Raw genomic sequence first — 16000 nt, 5'->3', positions numbered from 1 at the left:
GAGTCCGGAGTTTTCCAGTATTTTTTGGCTGTCTCTCTGCTGTGAATGCACTGTGTTTCAGAAAGTGGTTACACTGGTCTTTAGGGCATCAGGAACTCTTCTACAATCTGTCTGGAAATGAAAGACCTACTTGACACGTGTAATTACTTTTAGTCATTAGGTAAGCCTATCAAGTAGACAAATCGATGCTCGTTACCTTACTACAGGTGCAGCATGGGATAAGTGCGTTCTACACGCAGTCATCCTGTAATAAAATGGAATCAAGACAAATATTTATGAATGATGAAGTAGTACTTGCCCACTAGCTGCCAACAGGGAGGCTTTGTATTCCTATAGTCTGGATAAGGGACTCGGTAATTAATGATTTAAAATTATTATATTTGAAGGACAGAATTTTTTTTACCTGTGACCTTAAGAACAAAACTTTGCCTTATTTTTAAGAGTTAAAGTGCAAGTTTTGTGGTCTGGACATCAACATAGTTTTTGATTGACCAAACCTATCTTTCTACTACCAGAAGTTGCATCTTGATACTGTATTTGCATTTGTGATAATCTACAAATATTCTTATTCATACTATCATTATATCACCAAGTCTAGCATAACACATTGTATTTTGCCAATAGGTAGGAAAAAAACATGCAGTGCTATATTTAGTGTATCATGACTATATTTTTTTAGTGTTATGGGTGGCAGTCTGTATTATAGTTGCTATTGAACAAAGTATTTTCTATCATATGGGGTGAATACTATAGCACCATTTAACTGAGAATTTTTAATAAATGGGTGGTAGGGTCTCATCAATTTAAGTTCTAAAAAAAAATCTCTGGAATTCAGTTTCATCCCAGGTTTCCTTTATATAATCTCTGCACTGCTACGGGGCTTCATGTTTACTAAGAATTTATTGGAAGGACAACAAAACAATTCTGACTAAGGCCTAATGAGCATTGTCTGGCAGGAAAAAGCATTATACAAAAGTATAAATCTCAGGCTTATTCTACTTATGACTTCCTGAGTTCAAAGAAGTGCTTCTGTAAAGCAAACTGAGAAAGTGAGGGAAGGTCATAAAAGCTATGTGGATGTTGATGCTCATAGAATATAAACCCCCATTAGCCATGGCGCTAAGCAACACCGATTTCAATTGAAATCAATACTGGCCTGCAAAATCAGGCATCAGTCCTGAAAATCAGGCCAGTATTTCATGAATTAGAAATTTGAAGAGAATGCCCTGTAATGAAACATGAGGTGATGTTGTGAGAAGGGTCAACGTAAAAGAATCCCTTAAGAGGTCCTTAACATATGATGTCTTAATTTACAATAAGTGCTGTTGGACTGTCATGCTTCATATGTGTGCGTGCATGTACTGCATTTGCAAATAGCAAACTACAGAGCAGACCCTGACTGCTGTCACAACGTCACTACCAACCGCTGCTGATGATTACACCACGCTTATGCCATACAACATCATGCCAGACAGGTAGCAGATACTGCCATTGCACTCCCTCCTTGTGCGTGTCAATGCAATGAACATAACCTGGTTATAGTGCAACCTGTTGTCCCCTCTAGTACCTTGGTTTACATCTGTTAAGGAGGGTAACCCAGGTCAGAGAAATTTACCAATTCTTTTAACCCAGTCAAAGCATTTCTGAGGTTTGATTAAAATTTTGATATCTGTCCCACATTGGTTTTCATCTTCTCAGAAGTCTCAGTTGCTTTCTGCTTTGGATTCTGGTCCGGGTTCAGGACAGTATGTTGTGTAGGACCCAGTTCTCTGTGCAATCTGGGAAGTCTGTGAATGCGCGCTGAGTCCTGGCATCAGAATATTCAAATGTCCTCCACTGAATTTTGGATACTTAGCCTGTCCTCTCCTCCTCAGCTGGCTGTGCTGCACCATTGTCCTTAGGAATAATGCCTCAAGCTATTAATCCTTCTTACATCAATGGCTCTTATCACACAGGATAACTTGTTTTCTCTTGATAAGCACTAGTTGAGAACTAGATCTTATTACTTTATACTGTGAATAGTACCATGCATTTTACAGATGCGGGCACAGAGTGAAGTAACACAGGCAATATTATTTTATTTGTTATTATTAAACTCCCCATAGAATGCCACTTGCAATAAGTTGTTTTCCTTCTCTGCAAACCTTACTATATTCTCCCAACATGTCACAAGAGGCAGGATTATAAAAAGCTTTTTTCTTTTAAAAAAAAAAAAAAGGCAGGGTAAGTTCTTAGAATTGTATGAATCATTATTTACACGACTCCTGCATGTTTCCCCAACATTGCCTTTGTAACTCAGTAGCAGAACTTTGTAGAGAGCATACTCAAAAGCATCACTGTATACAATGAACACCAAAATGCTTGATCCTTCTTAGATATGAACCTTACTTGTTATTTACAGATGTGTAAGATGTATGTAAGCTCTTCCTGTTCTGTTACCCTCTGCTGGGCCTAAAGAGCCATAGCCCCCCCTTGATTGCATCAAACCCTCAAAGTGACAAATAAAATGGCTCTTTCAACTATGGAGGCATAACTGCATCCAGCCTTGTGCCTTTGCCTTCAAAGGGAACCGTTGTTAGAGCAGTTCTTAAAAAATAACAGCATAATATCCTCTGGGCTTACATGTGGCATAGGTATTTAGCCCTTTGGAACTTGGATTTTTTTTTCTGGTTTTACTCTAAAGTTTATTTAGTTACATAGGGAACTTTAGAGTTTGAAAAACATGTACCTCAGGATGCTATGTAAGTAGATGGATAGGCAGCAGCTGGTTGGGAATTTTGAGGATGTGCATTTTTGCAGTTTGATGGATGGGTGCGGTTTGGTGACTCTCAGTGTTTAAATCCTTTAGTTTATCCAAAGTCTGTTAGCAATAAACAGTGCTTGACTCCAAACTTGACACTTCCTTTACTCACTAGAGGAAGACACAGTAACCCAGACAGACACAAACGGTTGTAAAGTTGGATCTGCTTGCTTTACGTATTTACTTGTGATCGTGGATACACATGGCCACGTGAATTACAGGTAAACCAAAGAGTCAGGCCCCGCTGATATTTCTCCCTTCTGCAGGAAAAACTGGGACCTGATGCACAGCACAAATGCACAGCTGCAGCGGCAGGTCTCTGACATACTGTAAGCGCTCTATCAAAAAGTGTCAATGCAAGTACAAATTCTAAAGGTAATTGTGATTCCATTTAAGATACCAGTGCTTGAAAAGTTGTATACTTAAGATCATAAATCAGATAACCTTCTATGTTCAAGTTTAGCGGAGTATTCTTACAATAGCTTGACATGCATCTTAGTTAATTAAATGTTGGAATTATAACAAATGCAGGAAACAGGCAAAATTACTCAAGGCTACTTGGATGACATTGAACCTAAATGCAAAAACACTACAAAGCTTAAGCAGTACTTAAGTCCTCTAATAATACAACACAGTTTTGCTATAAATCAAGTTGATGAGGAGGAATTACTGTATTTTGTACTACTCAGCATCGCATGGTTGTATCAGCTCTGTTTTCAGTTACAGTAGCAAATTTCAAATTTCTGCACCCAAGAATTCAAGTCCAAACTTGAAGTTTTGCCACCAGTTTCTGTGCACCCAGCTCATTTCTGCCAGCTGAGGATATGATCTCATACTTGTTGATAGCTCTTGCTACCTTACAGTGTAAGGTTTTGCTCTTGCTTTCAGATACTCTGTCCGATATCCCTATTGTCAGACCACAGCACGGGAAGAATTTTTTCCTCAATTATTTTCCCATCTATCTAATCAGAGAGCTTCTAGCTGTCTCCATAACTATAGGTTGGATAGCTTTAACTCAGTGCAAACCAGTTGACTACAATGAGTAGCGCCTGTTTATCATAGCATAATTCAGGTTGGAAATTACCTCAGGTGGTCACCTAGTCCAATCTTCTGCAAATGTTAATTTAACAACTCAGATCAGAATATTTCCATATTTCTTTAGCATCGACCTGCTTGGTCTCCTTTTTAGGCTTGCTGCCTTGTTTTTTTTTTTAATCCGTTCCTCGGTATGGGCTGCTTGGACATATCTGCTTCTTGGTTCCTCAGTAGTCACTGAGCAATGTCTCTGGCTCCAGAGGTTAAAATGAGTTTATGGTTTGTATGTTTTGTGGACAAAGCTTAAAAATACTATAGATGTGAAAAAGCATGATCCTCACTTTAGTAGAGCAACAGACAATACTACGTATTTACATGTATCTTGGCTTCAAGGTACGTGTCTCCACCTGATCTGGATGCCACTTGTGTATTTTCACTGGCCTTCTCCTTATTAGTTGGAATTTCAGCTCCTTCTCTGTTGATGATGCCAATAAGTGGGACTGGTATCTGACATCTGGTTTTAGTTTAATGGGAAACTGAAAGCATCCATGCATATCCTTATTTCTTTGGGAGCATACCCATTCTGACATGGTTTCTATAATCATGTTTTCATGCCCATTCTGACCTTCTGAATGAGATGCCAAGAAGCTGCTGAAGCAGAAGTGACATCTTGCTACCAAGACCTTGAACAACTGCAGTAATCCAACCGCCTTGTACCATCATGGCATGCAGCTCTAGCATTGCAGAGCTTTGTGACTGACAGCAGCAGGAATTAAAAAGTCAACCAGGCTAGTTTCTGTGTAGATCTACAACTGTTTTTCATTTGCTTAAAAATAGTGCTCAGCTTGATCTCAATGCCTTTTAAGAGTTTCATCCACTGACAAACACTTTCATTTGCCATCATCCCTCAATATGTAACTGTCTTCTTTACATACTAGGGTCATTGTCCTGTGTCCCCACTTGCAGAGGCAATGGCTATTCACAAGCCTATATGACTGAGAAGTTTCATACAAGCACCCAGTTGTTTGATGTGAACTAGACCTGCTGAAAGTTTGCTATTACCTAGTGGGCTGTGAGAGTTGGTAAAGCACAAAAATTTACGTATTTACATATCTGTTCCACCGGTGTGTCAGCTGTGCATAAAAGTTTTAGTAATACTGAAAAACTGAGAGAGTCTTCTCTAATGCAACTTTTGGCAGCCTGCAGTGCTGCAATTGAAAGTCTGGGTTTCTACCACAGCCGTGTGAGCTCAGCTGAGGAACCCCATGTCAGTCTACATGCAGCCACAGCTCAGTTACTGATCTGTTAGAGCAGTCGTGTACACATCAGCCCAGTCTCCCCAGTGGCGATAGCATCTCAACGGCACGAACAACTTGTGCACCAGAGGAGCTACTGTATGCATTTATGACCTTCCTTTGCCTGTTCTTCCAAAAATCAGGCAGTAATGTGTTCCTGTTCACGTCCCAGCTATGGCATCACCAGTTGCTTTTGATACCTACAGGTAATAACTGGTGTGTGGTGTCAGTGCACCCCTCTGAAATGTTTTCTGCTAGCTAGATAGAATTATGTCTGCAGTTCAACATCAGTGAGCCCTTGGAGATTTCAGTCTGCATGGTGGATAAAGGTAAATGATCATATTCTTCCGTTGATGCATTTACTGAACTATGCTGGCAGCTCAGAATCAGTGACTTCACTTCTTTTTTGAAGTTGCTGTTTAGGAAACCATAGATAACAGGGTTGACACAGGTGGAAGCCATAGCTACCAGGTGGCACAATGAGAAGATCAGATTGTGGTGGCAAGGTGAAATGATTTTGTAATTCCAGTCCACAATAGTATTGAAAACATGCAGTGGTAGCCAGCAAACAGCAAAAGCAGCAACCATTGATGCTAACAAAATATTTATCCTTCTCAGCTGAACTGCTCGGTTGCTGTATTCGCTCTTCTCAAACATGTCCTTTCTTTTCTGTAGACGTAAGTAGATACGTAGGTAGCAAAGTATAATGAAGAACAGTGGGATGCAATATTGCAAGAGCAGTAAAGTGGTAGTGTAGATAAGTCTGTGTTGCTCAGAAGGCCACGAATCGATGCATATGGCCTTGTCAGTGGAAAAATTCATTATGTGTGAGAGCTGCTCATACAAATCATTAGACAAGACGGATGTGGTCAAAAAGGGCAGGGACATGAGACTTGCTAAAATCCAAATTACTCCAATTCCTAGGTAGGCTTGGGAGATACTTGGCCTCCATCCAGTTGGGTTTATGATGAGCTGGTGTCTTTCCAGAGCAATAAGGACAAGGGAAAGAATTGATACTGTCACAGAAGTGCACTGAGTGAAAGACGTCATTTTGCACATGACTTCCCCAAATATCCAGTAGTCCATCATGGTGTAAACAACGGTGAAAGGCAGACAGACAAGACACATAAACAAGTCTGAAATTATTAAGTTGGAAATTAAGATGTTGGTGACGTTGGCCTTTTCCTTCTGCCTGGCGATGACAGCAATTAGACAGATGTTTCCCACAATGCCTAGGACAGTTTCCAAGCTGTAAGAGGTGGCCAGAAAGACAGTAAGGTCAGTGATGTTCCTGCACTGATTAGAAATGTGCGCAGAGAAGCTTCGATTAGAGCTCCAGTTCTTACTGTTCAGGAAAGGAAAACCGTCATTAACAGCTCTTGTCTTATTCATCCTGAACCCCAAAATGTTTATCCAAATCGGTGATAGTCAAACAGAACGTGTGTCTCCTGGGGCGAACCTAAAAACTGTTTTAACTCTTCTCTTTGGCTGTGAAGATCTGGGTATATCTGCAAAGGAAGGGAAAAAAGATCACTTAGTAATGCCACAAGAAATAGTCAAAAGTGGACTGGAGGAGGCAGGGAAGAAAACACCAATGATTCTGTGTATCTTTTTTAGCTCCCTTTTATATAGTTTATTAGATCATAAAATGGAACCATTTGCTAAGCCATTTGCCAAGTCTGTGCAACTCTTGAGTTGTGACTCTGTTTACTGGTTGTGAGGTTATCCCATGGATTTAAGAACATCTTAACTTCATAATTTAACTCAGTGCAGTGTTTTGATTTCACTCATACAACACAGTGGTGCTTCAAGAAAGCTGGATCTAAGCACGCTTGGGGGTAAAAATTGTGTGTAATTCTGGTTTTGCAAGGTTCTGATACAAAACTGAGCAGAAGACACATTGTGGGGCTGCATTTACCTTCAATCAAGCTGAATATTGATGTGAAAAACAAGACATATTAGATGCATAAAGCCAACACTAAAATATCTTGTGTAAATTAATCTCTGGTACACACTTGTGGCTGCAGCCAGAACCCACATTTTCTTGAGACAATTACTGTGCAAAAATTCAGGCTCATAACCTCAGGAGGGATAACATGGGATAATTTTGAAAAAATCTAGAAGAATTCAAAAACCTTTTGACATTTTTCAGCTTCAACATAGCTGTGATAGGTCATGGGAATTGCAGTCCAAATTCCCTGCTTCCCCTTTCTGGGTGAACTCTGGCACCCATGAGACATTGATGTCTCCCCCTGGGTGCCCAGTGTGGCCATAACAGGTTTTATCGGAAATATAGTCCAGTCTCTGGATTTTGGCCTTAAGAGTGGGTGATTTTGGCAATCTCTCTTACTTCCTTATAAGCAGCTTATTACTGATTCTTCCTCAGCATAACTTTGCTTTTTTTTAACCAAGAGAATTCAAGTGTTGTATTAGTATGTGCTATCTCGTGGATACTGCTTTTGCACAGGCAGATGGGTCTGCTTCTTAGCCACTGCTGCAAACCCTGAGCTGGGCTTTTCAGTGGGGTCTCAGGGAGCCCAACCCACAGTTAATTGAGGCTGCATGCTTTTGGAAATCTCAGCCATAGGATTGCTTGGACTACCTGGAGTGGCTCCTTGGAGGCTCTTGTGATCCTCCCATAACAAAGCCTGCTTTATGATCCCAGGTCTGGAGTCCAAATCCTCTATGTTCAGGAATCAAAGAAAAAAAATCTGACTCTGCTGGGAGTTCTCCTCAGGCCGGAGGCAGTTACATGCTGTACAAAGGCTTGTAAAGTGAAAAGTAAATAAATGCTTGGGGAACGACACTATTTACCCATTGTGTGACCCTCTCCTCAGCAATAAAACGCCACTCAAACAAGTTTGTGGACTTGTGAAAAACTTAGGAGCTTCAGAAAAATAAGTGATATGGATACATAAATAAAATGGTATAGTGAGCTTATCACTTTGAGTAGCATTTACTGCTGAACAACTGTATGCACAGAAGTAACCAGTACTGTACAAAAAAGCATCCACTGTGCTACAACTTTTTGTTTGCCTTGTCTTTCTCCTTATGAATTGTATTGTATGCTTCTTGAGATGTTGCCTTTCAGGAACTAACAGAAGCAATAGTGTATAGTAAATGAAAAGGTGGTTTGGGATTGTTGTTCTGCTTGATTAGCAAAAATCAGTACAGTCTTATCTATATCTATCTGTATCTATTATCTGAGATAGTTAAACAGTCACAGGAGTAAAATATAGTAACATTTTCTTTCTCTTGTTCTCTCATTTCCTCTGTAGTTTAAATCTTCATTAAAGAGGGCAAAGGAAACTTTCCAAACTGTGGGCATAGATATGACTCTCTCTGCTCACTCACTTTTGTGGTGTTGCTCAACTCGTGTGAACTGATTGATATATTTTCTGGAACTAAAAGAAGAGGCAATGATGATGTGTGGATTGCACAGTCACATATGGGGAGGGCTGGTGCAGGGAAGAGTCTTTCAGCGTTAAAATGGATATAGAATAAAAAACCATCAACCACTCCATTAGCTTTGAATGACTGCTGGCCAGTGGAGTTACTGCATGTGAAACAGAGCAAAGGGATCATCAGCCTGCAATATTATGTGATATCAGTAAAAAGAGTTCAGTTTTGGCGTTTGGACAGGACAAACAGACTCCGCTGTAAATGAACAGATGAGCTTTTTACTAGAGTACCAGCCTAGTGTCCTTAGCTACAGTATCCTCGACAACAAACACATGGTTCTCTTTTGTTGCTTGAAAAATGTGTGCTGAGTTATTACAAACATCTGTGCCCCACAGAGTAAGCTCTCTCAAGGGTCCCAGACACTTTTGGACATGCTGAGGCGTCAGTGAGGAGATCTAATAATGTTGAAGTACAAAGAGAAAGTAGTGGAGCCACCCGAAAAGCAGAAGTCAGATCCCACAGCTCTAAGAAGCACATTCCCAAGAGGAATGCCAGGGGCAGAGCATGGCTGTGAGTGTCACAGATGGAAACGTGGTGAGGATAAAGAGCGTCTCTGGAGGCTTCGCAGTACGTTTTGTTGGGTTAGGAGCTCCCTTTCTTTTAACACCTTGCATTCCATGGTGTCTCCCCCAAGGTGACTGTCAAGCACTTCCTGGGTTTTCCTTCTCATGGTACGGCCCAGAGGTAAATGAGGAATTGTCACCCTCATCACAGATAAGGGGACTGAGAGAGGCAGGTGAGACATGAGTTGGCCAGTGTCTCAAGAGAACCTGCGGTGCACTATGCAGTACCTAAAACTGCCTGCTGACCTGATGTCTTAGGAAAAGTCAGAGCCTAAATCACCTAGGTCCATAGTTTTCTGTATCTCTTATTGCTGCAACTATAGTGTAAAAAGCAGTTCTAGAAAAATAGAAAAATAAATGTTGCAGTGACCTTATGTAGCCTTTTATGGTATCCTTGGATGGCAGATTCTCAAGGTCAGGCACTGCCAAATGCTGTGTTATCTGAAGGTGTTTGGCTGCCATTCAGTTTAGTCTAAATTAAGAGCCAGTTGTAAGTGTGATGTACACATTCTGCTTAGATATTTGAACCAGAAGTTAGCTAATATACTGAATCACCAATGCACTGGAGAAAAGGGTGTTAGTCCCCTCACTGTATTGAAGGTTTGTCAATTACCCAGTAAAATATAGCAAAAAATTCATGGGTTAAAAACCCCAGCTTTTGTTTCCAGAAAGTGAAGCAATACATATTTAGCTTGTCGGAGTAAGAAGCATACCTCCTAAATCAGTTTGCTGATGGAGTGGGGGAAAAGTTGGATTGGGTTTTGTTTGCTTGTTTGTTTTTAAAGAGGAAAGAGTAATCCTGTTCAGAACCCTTAATGAACTTCAGGAAAGAGGTCAGTAACAAAAGCTAACATGCCCAAAAGGAAGGGTTTTCTTCTCTAACTGATGCAGCATGAGATAGTTTCCCTAAAAAGAGAGTCTCACGAAAGTCTGCAGCAAATTAACAGGATACAGAAGGAAAAAGAGAAGGAACTTTCAGATTTAATCTTAGCATAAGTTACATTCACCACTTAAATCTTTTATAGACATTCATCTCTCTGCCATCTGTGTTGGAAAGAAGGAAGGAGGGCCGGCAAGGTTTGAAGGGTTTGTCTTGCTGAACAACACAGCCTTCTAAACTAATAAATGTCACTCAGGTTGCCTCAAAAAAGGAAACCATCACTAGCCAGCTTGAAAGCCTTGCCCCAGGGGGCTATCCTGTATTTCCTGGAAAAAATCCTCAAAGGAAAGGGAATTCTGCAGAACTCCCAGGGGCAAGGAAGGAAATTAAACCCTTAGTGGGTTCCAGGGATACTGCTAGAAAATAAGTGGCCCCAAGCAGTTAATGCATTGCTGCTGTTTTGAGAGACTTCTGGGCTTGAAGACATCCCATGAAAACCCTAATAAAAACTTTTCCTAGAGGCATGAAAAAGCAATGGACTACAGCTGATGCTATGCTCTCTGGGAAAAGCTAGGTCATTCTTGCAAAGCTAATCTCGATCCCTGTAATCAAAAACCAGTCTCCATAGTTGTGATGGGCAGTGTGGATCAACATCCACATCAGACAAAAGTTGAAGAAAATAAATGTTTGCAGTGTTTGGCTTCATGATCTGGTACTCACAGGAAATTGCTTATCTGGCTCAGAACTTAACCAGTTGCTCAAGCCGTGTTTGTTGCTTTCAGTCCATAAGACTTCCTGAGAGAAGTGATTCCTAAAGACATGAAGCGATTGTATTATTTATTTAAAGAGTTATGGCAATTATCTGGATTAAAGCAGCTATCGTCTGCCTCTTATAAACTAGAAACAAAGGAGCAGTGGAAAAGTTTAACAGAACTCTGAAATTCACATTGCAGGTATTGAGATGGTGGTGACTGACTAACAGTGATATCCCCTTTTTGCTCACAGTGATGTTATCTCAGTTAAATAGATCCGCCCTGTTTAGCCTTGCATCCTAGAGAAAGGTTAAAAATCATTTGGCTATCAATCATTACAGGTTCCCAGGAAGGCAACACTTATCTGGAAGAGGAAACCTGCCACCGAGTATGCGCAGACATCCCACAGCAATGTTAAATCCATAAGGGATTTGGTACCATGAAATTTAATGGTGGGTTCATCTTTGTTTAACTCTGTGTTGCAAAAATATTGGGAGCAACTATCTTAGGTCATTGAAATAAAAACTTCTAAAACCTGCATAATCAGCGTATAGAATGAGTTGTGTGTATTAATGATACAAGTCTGTAACATTGGGAGATGGTATAAATACCAAGTGAATGTTTTCCCTCCTCTCACATTTACACCTTTTCAGAAGGAAACCTTTCAGAGGGTATGAACTTATACTATGAGTTAACCTTCTCTATCCTGCAGAAATCAGAGAAGGTTTGCAAAAGCGCCTACTCCAACTTTTTATTTTCTGTTTAAATTCATAACAGCCTTTCCAAAGACACACACCCAACTCACAAAGGCAAAATGTGACTAGGAGCTCAGCAGACTGGAGAAATGGTAGTTAGTCCCTGATTTTTTTAAGAGTAAAGGCCATTGTGACGTCATGTACCTAAGAGGAAAAAAAAAAAAAATGATATTTTTACAAAGGTGATCTTTACCAAAGGAGGTGGGGAATCCATAAATCATTGTAATGGGCACCTTAGCAGACAGCCAGTTAGGATATCTGGAGACTGACGTGATGTCTACTGCCAGAAACTGCATGGGTTGGGTGAGGACTGAGTCTTGGGAACCAGGAGGTAAGTGTTTTCCAGTGGCCAGTGGTAACCAGGAAGGCTTTCTGTCACACCACAAGGTGGCAAGGAGCACACCTGAACCCCAAAGAACTCTCAAGAAGCTTCCACCTCCCTTTTGCACCCTGAAAGGTTGCAAAGCTCTGCTCAGTAGATACAAGGGTTGGGCCTTTCATGACAAGTCGGACTGGATCTATTTGTCAAACATAGTCACCTACTTTGGTGGAAAACGCTGGTTCAGTGTACCCATACTCCGTGAACGTTTCATGAAGCTGAAAGATGTCCCTTCAAATGCTTTCTCTGAGTCAGATGGAGGAGGGAGAACCCAGATAGATATTGGACTCCATTAGGTTAAATACCAGCTTTGGTATCATCATCTCCTGTACAGTGGTTCAAGCCCTTTGGTTTGCTAGTGAAAAGCTCAGAAATTGATTATGATTATTTTGCTTCTAATGAAAAAAAAATGTTCCATTCATACCAAAATCACTGTTGTTGTTTTTTTTATCTGAAAATGCCTTCTTTCCCTCAAGAACATCCAGTCTTTCAAAACTATACGTTTAATGTTTTGGTTCAGGCGCTGACTGATAAAAGTCATTGTTTGCACAACCTTAATCAAAGCTGAATGGTAAACAGCAAAGGCCTCCCTTCTTTTTATAACCCTTCTTGCTAAATTATTACCATTAATAATTACATTAATGTTTATTATGGTGGTATTGAAAAACTAATTGAGACCAGGTCCTCTTGTGCTTTGCGCTGTACAGGTCTAGAGAAGTAGACAAGTCTCTCTCTTGACAGAGATGGACAAAAGCTTAAAAAGCATACAAAGAGAACAAAGTATTTATTACTGTTTTCCTTGCCTTGTGACTGGATTCAGAGTGCATTGATTATAGTGGACTTTGGATCAAGTTAACTTAATATTTCTGCCCTTGTTTCTGTATTGTTCTAAAACCATAAAGAAATCTACATTATTTTCATGGAAATGAAGGATGGTGCAAGAACTCTTTACTTTTAGGAACTGAAAACGCACAAAGCCTTTCAGTCCACGGCTTCTCTTGAATTTAAATTTCATGTCCCTGTCAATATCAGTAGATCAATTTTAGACTTTGAGGGCTAATTGAATGCTTTCCATTATCTCCTGTTTACCCTAACACTTAACTAAATGAATAATCAAAGCTGAACTGTTTGTAATCCGTATTCTTAAGCTCTTCTAAAACTTGTTTCTTTAAATTATATTAATTTAGCCACTACTCAGTAACTCTCCCTTAAAAGTTTCTCATACACAACTCTTGCCTCAGATCTTACACAAAGTTTCAGGTGAATCCTTACTTAATGTTTTCTGATCAGAAATCAGTCATTATCCAAAGCAGAGGAAGCTTTGAGCAGAAAGGGAATCAGCAATGATGGCATCAGCTGTTAGTCACACAAGTGAAAGTTGAATACATTTTTACAATAAAAAGTGATCATTTCAATAAAGAGATCTGAGCTCTTATCAGTCTGAAATAGATAATTTAGAAAATTCTTACCTGTTACTGATTGAGAAAATCCCTGCTCTTGCTGCACATTTCTATCTTGGAAGAAAGAAGGAATGTTGTAGCAGCAAAGTAAGGTCCTCTGTGTCTTAGCAATCCAGAAGAGAAGCTCTCCTCACTGTTTCTGTAGGTAATTTGGATGGCATCTCTTTCTCTCTCCCCCTCATTCCCTCCCTCCCTTCAGCTTGGCCAATGAATTCTGCCTTGTGGTTATGGTTCGACTTCGAACTTCTGGCTCCCTCTGCTGTTACATAAATACAGAAATTCTACAGATGCTTGAGAGGAATAGCAACTTCAGGAAAGAGCTCTGAAGCTATCTGAAGCACGGCATGCACCCATGCTGCACGCAAGTGTCTACTCGAGTGGAAGCGCACTAAAGCAAAGGGACAAAACACAAGAACGGAGCCTAATCCTGTTCTCTTTGCTGAGGCAAGATTTCTTTAGGGTTCAAAGAGCATTTTGCCTCATACGTATGAAAAGGTTTCCAGTATCAGTTTTCTCGATTTTTCTGTTCCATCACAGATTGATAATGAAGTCTTATTTTAGAGGAATACAGGCTACAAGTCCTTAAATTGTGAAAGGGGAAGAGGGACACTGTTACTCATGCAAAGAACTCAGAAAGGTAAGAGCACTGAGAAAGTTGAAAGTAGAGGAAAAGAAGGATTTGCCTAAGTTCCGTTTTCAATTATTTTTCCTAGGCCTTTCTTGGGAAAAAACAAGGCAAAAATCAGAGTTGCAATTTTTTTTCTTGCATTGGGAAAATACACAAACAGAGTATTTCCAAGACTCATGTCAGTCTTTACTTAAAGTGGGTTTTAAGCTATGGTCAACTACTTAAGTAGTCCCTTGGTTAATGCTATTCTGGGGCCCTTCTAAAAGTGTGGAAGTAGGAAAAGATATGTTTTCATCTGTACTCATGTAGTATGGCAACAGAAATCAAACATTTCAGCATCAAAATAAGTACAAGCTCTTATCAACTAAACTAAATGTGGAAATAGTTTTCTGTTTGTACTGTATTCTGTTCATTTTTTCTGGTACCAGCCATTACAGATGTGCCCATCTACTTCCAGCGCGTGGCTGACATCTTTCATCATTTAAGAAATAATCAAAGCAGAAGCAGGAATATTTAAAGTCTTTCTACAGTATTTTGGCATTTCTCATGTCTTAAGATGCTGAGAAGCATAAAACTGGGATCTGTGTAATGAATGGTGTAAGCTGGAGAGTTGTCTGTAGTTACTGGTTCTTTCTTCACGGCATCCCTGAGTTGCTTCTTATTTTGCATTACTGATTTTTCCCAGCCTACTTTTCAGGAGCTTTATTTACCAGCTAGTTTGAACCAGCTCCCCATATCCCAGCATTTTCCTTTTACCCAGATGCCTCAGGAGGAGATGACCTTTCTGATCTGGTTAGGGAAGGGGACGTGAAGCCTGTGCTTCCAGCTGAGAAGGCAGCAGCCCACACAGATCTTGAGCCTCTTGCCAGCTCCTTAGGAAGTAGAAGCTTCCTAACTCACTGGAGCCAGAAAAGCTGAAATGATTTATTTAGCTGGCCTGTTCAGTTCTGTTTCTTCCTTAATTTATTTATCATATGTTTGTTTGTTCTGCTGTTCAAAGCATTAAGGAAAGGGGAGGAAAGCTACTAGGAAACAGATAGTCCTTGTACTGAGGGGTATTTTGATTCATGAAGCTGTTCTCGTCCACCCTCAGCTTGCAGCTTTCCTCAGCCAGCCTTATCTCCACACCTTCCAAACATTTAAAGATGCACTACGTCACTTTTCTTCTCTCAATTCAGGCATTCGGGAAGAGCCTGCAAAGTAGCACATTAGCACAATGTTCTCTTCTTAAAGTCAGCAGAGAAGAGCCGCAGCACCGTGCCTGTGCTCAGGGCTCTCTCCCAGGGATTGGGAAATGACCTAACCACCAATATTTTGCTGTGGCACCTTCTTGACAGATTTTTAGGATGAACTGCTGTATCAAGGTTCTGGCCAATTTTGATGAGGTGAATGGTGCTGCACTAGGGTGCTGTTACACGCAAATTCTTTCCATATCCTCTCCAAACCGCAGGGTGAAAATGTTCACTATCAACAAAGAGGTGTGGGAGCAGCGCTTAGGTGGTTCCAGCCCTGCACCAGTTCACGTAGCTGGGACTTAGAGGCACACAGCAGCCACTGAGTGTAAACCAGGAGACGTGGTGGGGCTGGAGGTGCCATGCAGTAGCTGTCTGGTCTGCAGGATAGGGACAATACTGGAGCTAGCCTGGAGCGAGAACAGCTGCCGTAAGCCAAAGATGCAGATGCCTGTTCCCTCATCCAGGTGGGTCTTGTAGGCTTGGTTCAGCAGCTTGCTGAAAGGAGTACCGGTGCCTGAACTGGCTGGTTTGAATCTGGCCACGTTTCATTTCACAGTACAATGGGCACTACTGAACGTGTATCTGTGGAGAGTCTCTGTGAGGATCCTGAGCCGCTAAGGCATTTGCAAAATGCGCAAGCAGTCTTTGTGTAAGGGTGCATAAGGGTGGAAATTCCTCTATACATGGGGCACTTGCTGCTGGGAAGCAACGTGGAAGTACTGTAGTCCCGGTAATCGCTAGTCATGTGCCGGTCAG

General features: G+C 40.8%; 1 protein-coding gene across 1 annotated transcript; it reads right to left on the bottom strand.

The window, feature by feature from the left end:
* Positions 1-5388: 5388 nt before the first annotated feature.
* NPY4R2 (neuropeptide Y receptor Y4-2) lies at positions 5389-13480 on the bottom strand. The gene is made up of 2 exons (XM_054206734.1): positions 13391-13480; positions 5389-6638 (listed from the first exon to the last, which is right to left on the bottom strand). The coding sequence occupies exon 2, from the start codon at positions 6520-6522 to the stop codon at positions 5389-5391; it is 1134 nt and encodes a 377-aa protein (XP_054062709.1). The 5' UTR covers positions 6523-6638; positions 13391-13480.
* Between the last annotated feature and the right edge of the window lie 2520 nt (positions 13481-16000).

This window comes from Rissa tridactyla, chromosome 6 (assembly GCF_028500815.1).
Source record: "Rissa tridactyla isolate bRisTri1 chromosome 6, bRisTri1.patW.cur.20221130, whole genome shotgun sequence".
In the NCBI taxonomy this organism is placed as follows: domain Eukaryota; kingdom Metazoa; phylum Chordata; class Aves; order Charadriiformes; family Laridae; genus Rissa; species Rissa tridactyla.
This window is presented reverse-complemented; position numbering and strand designations above follow the sequence as displayed.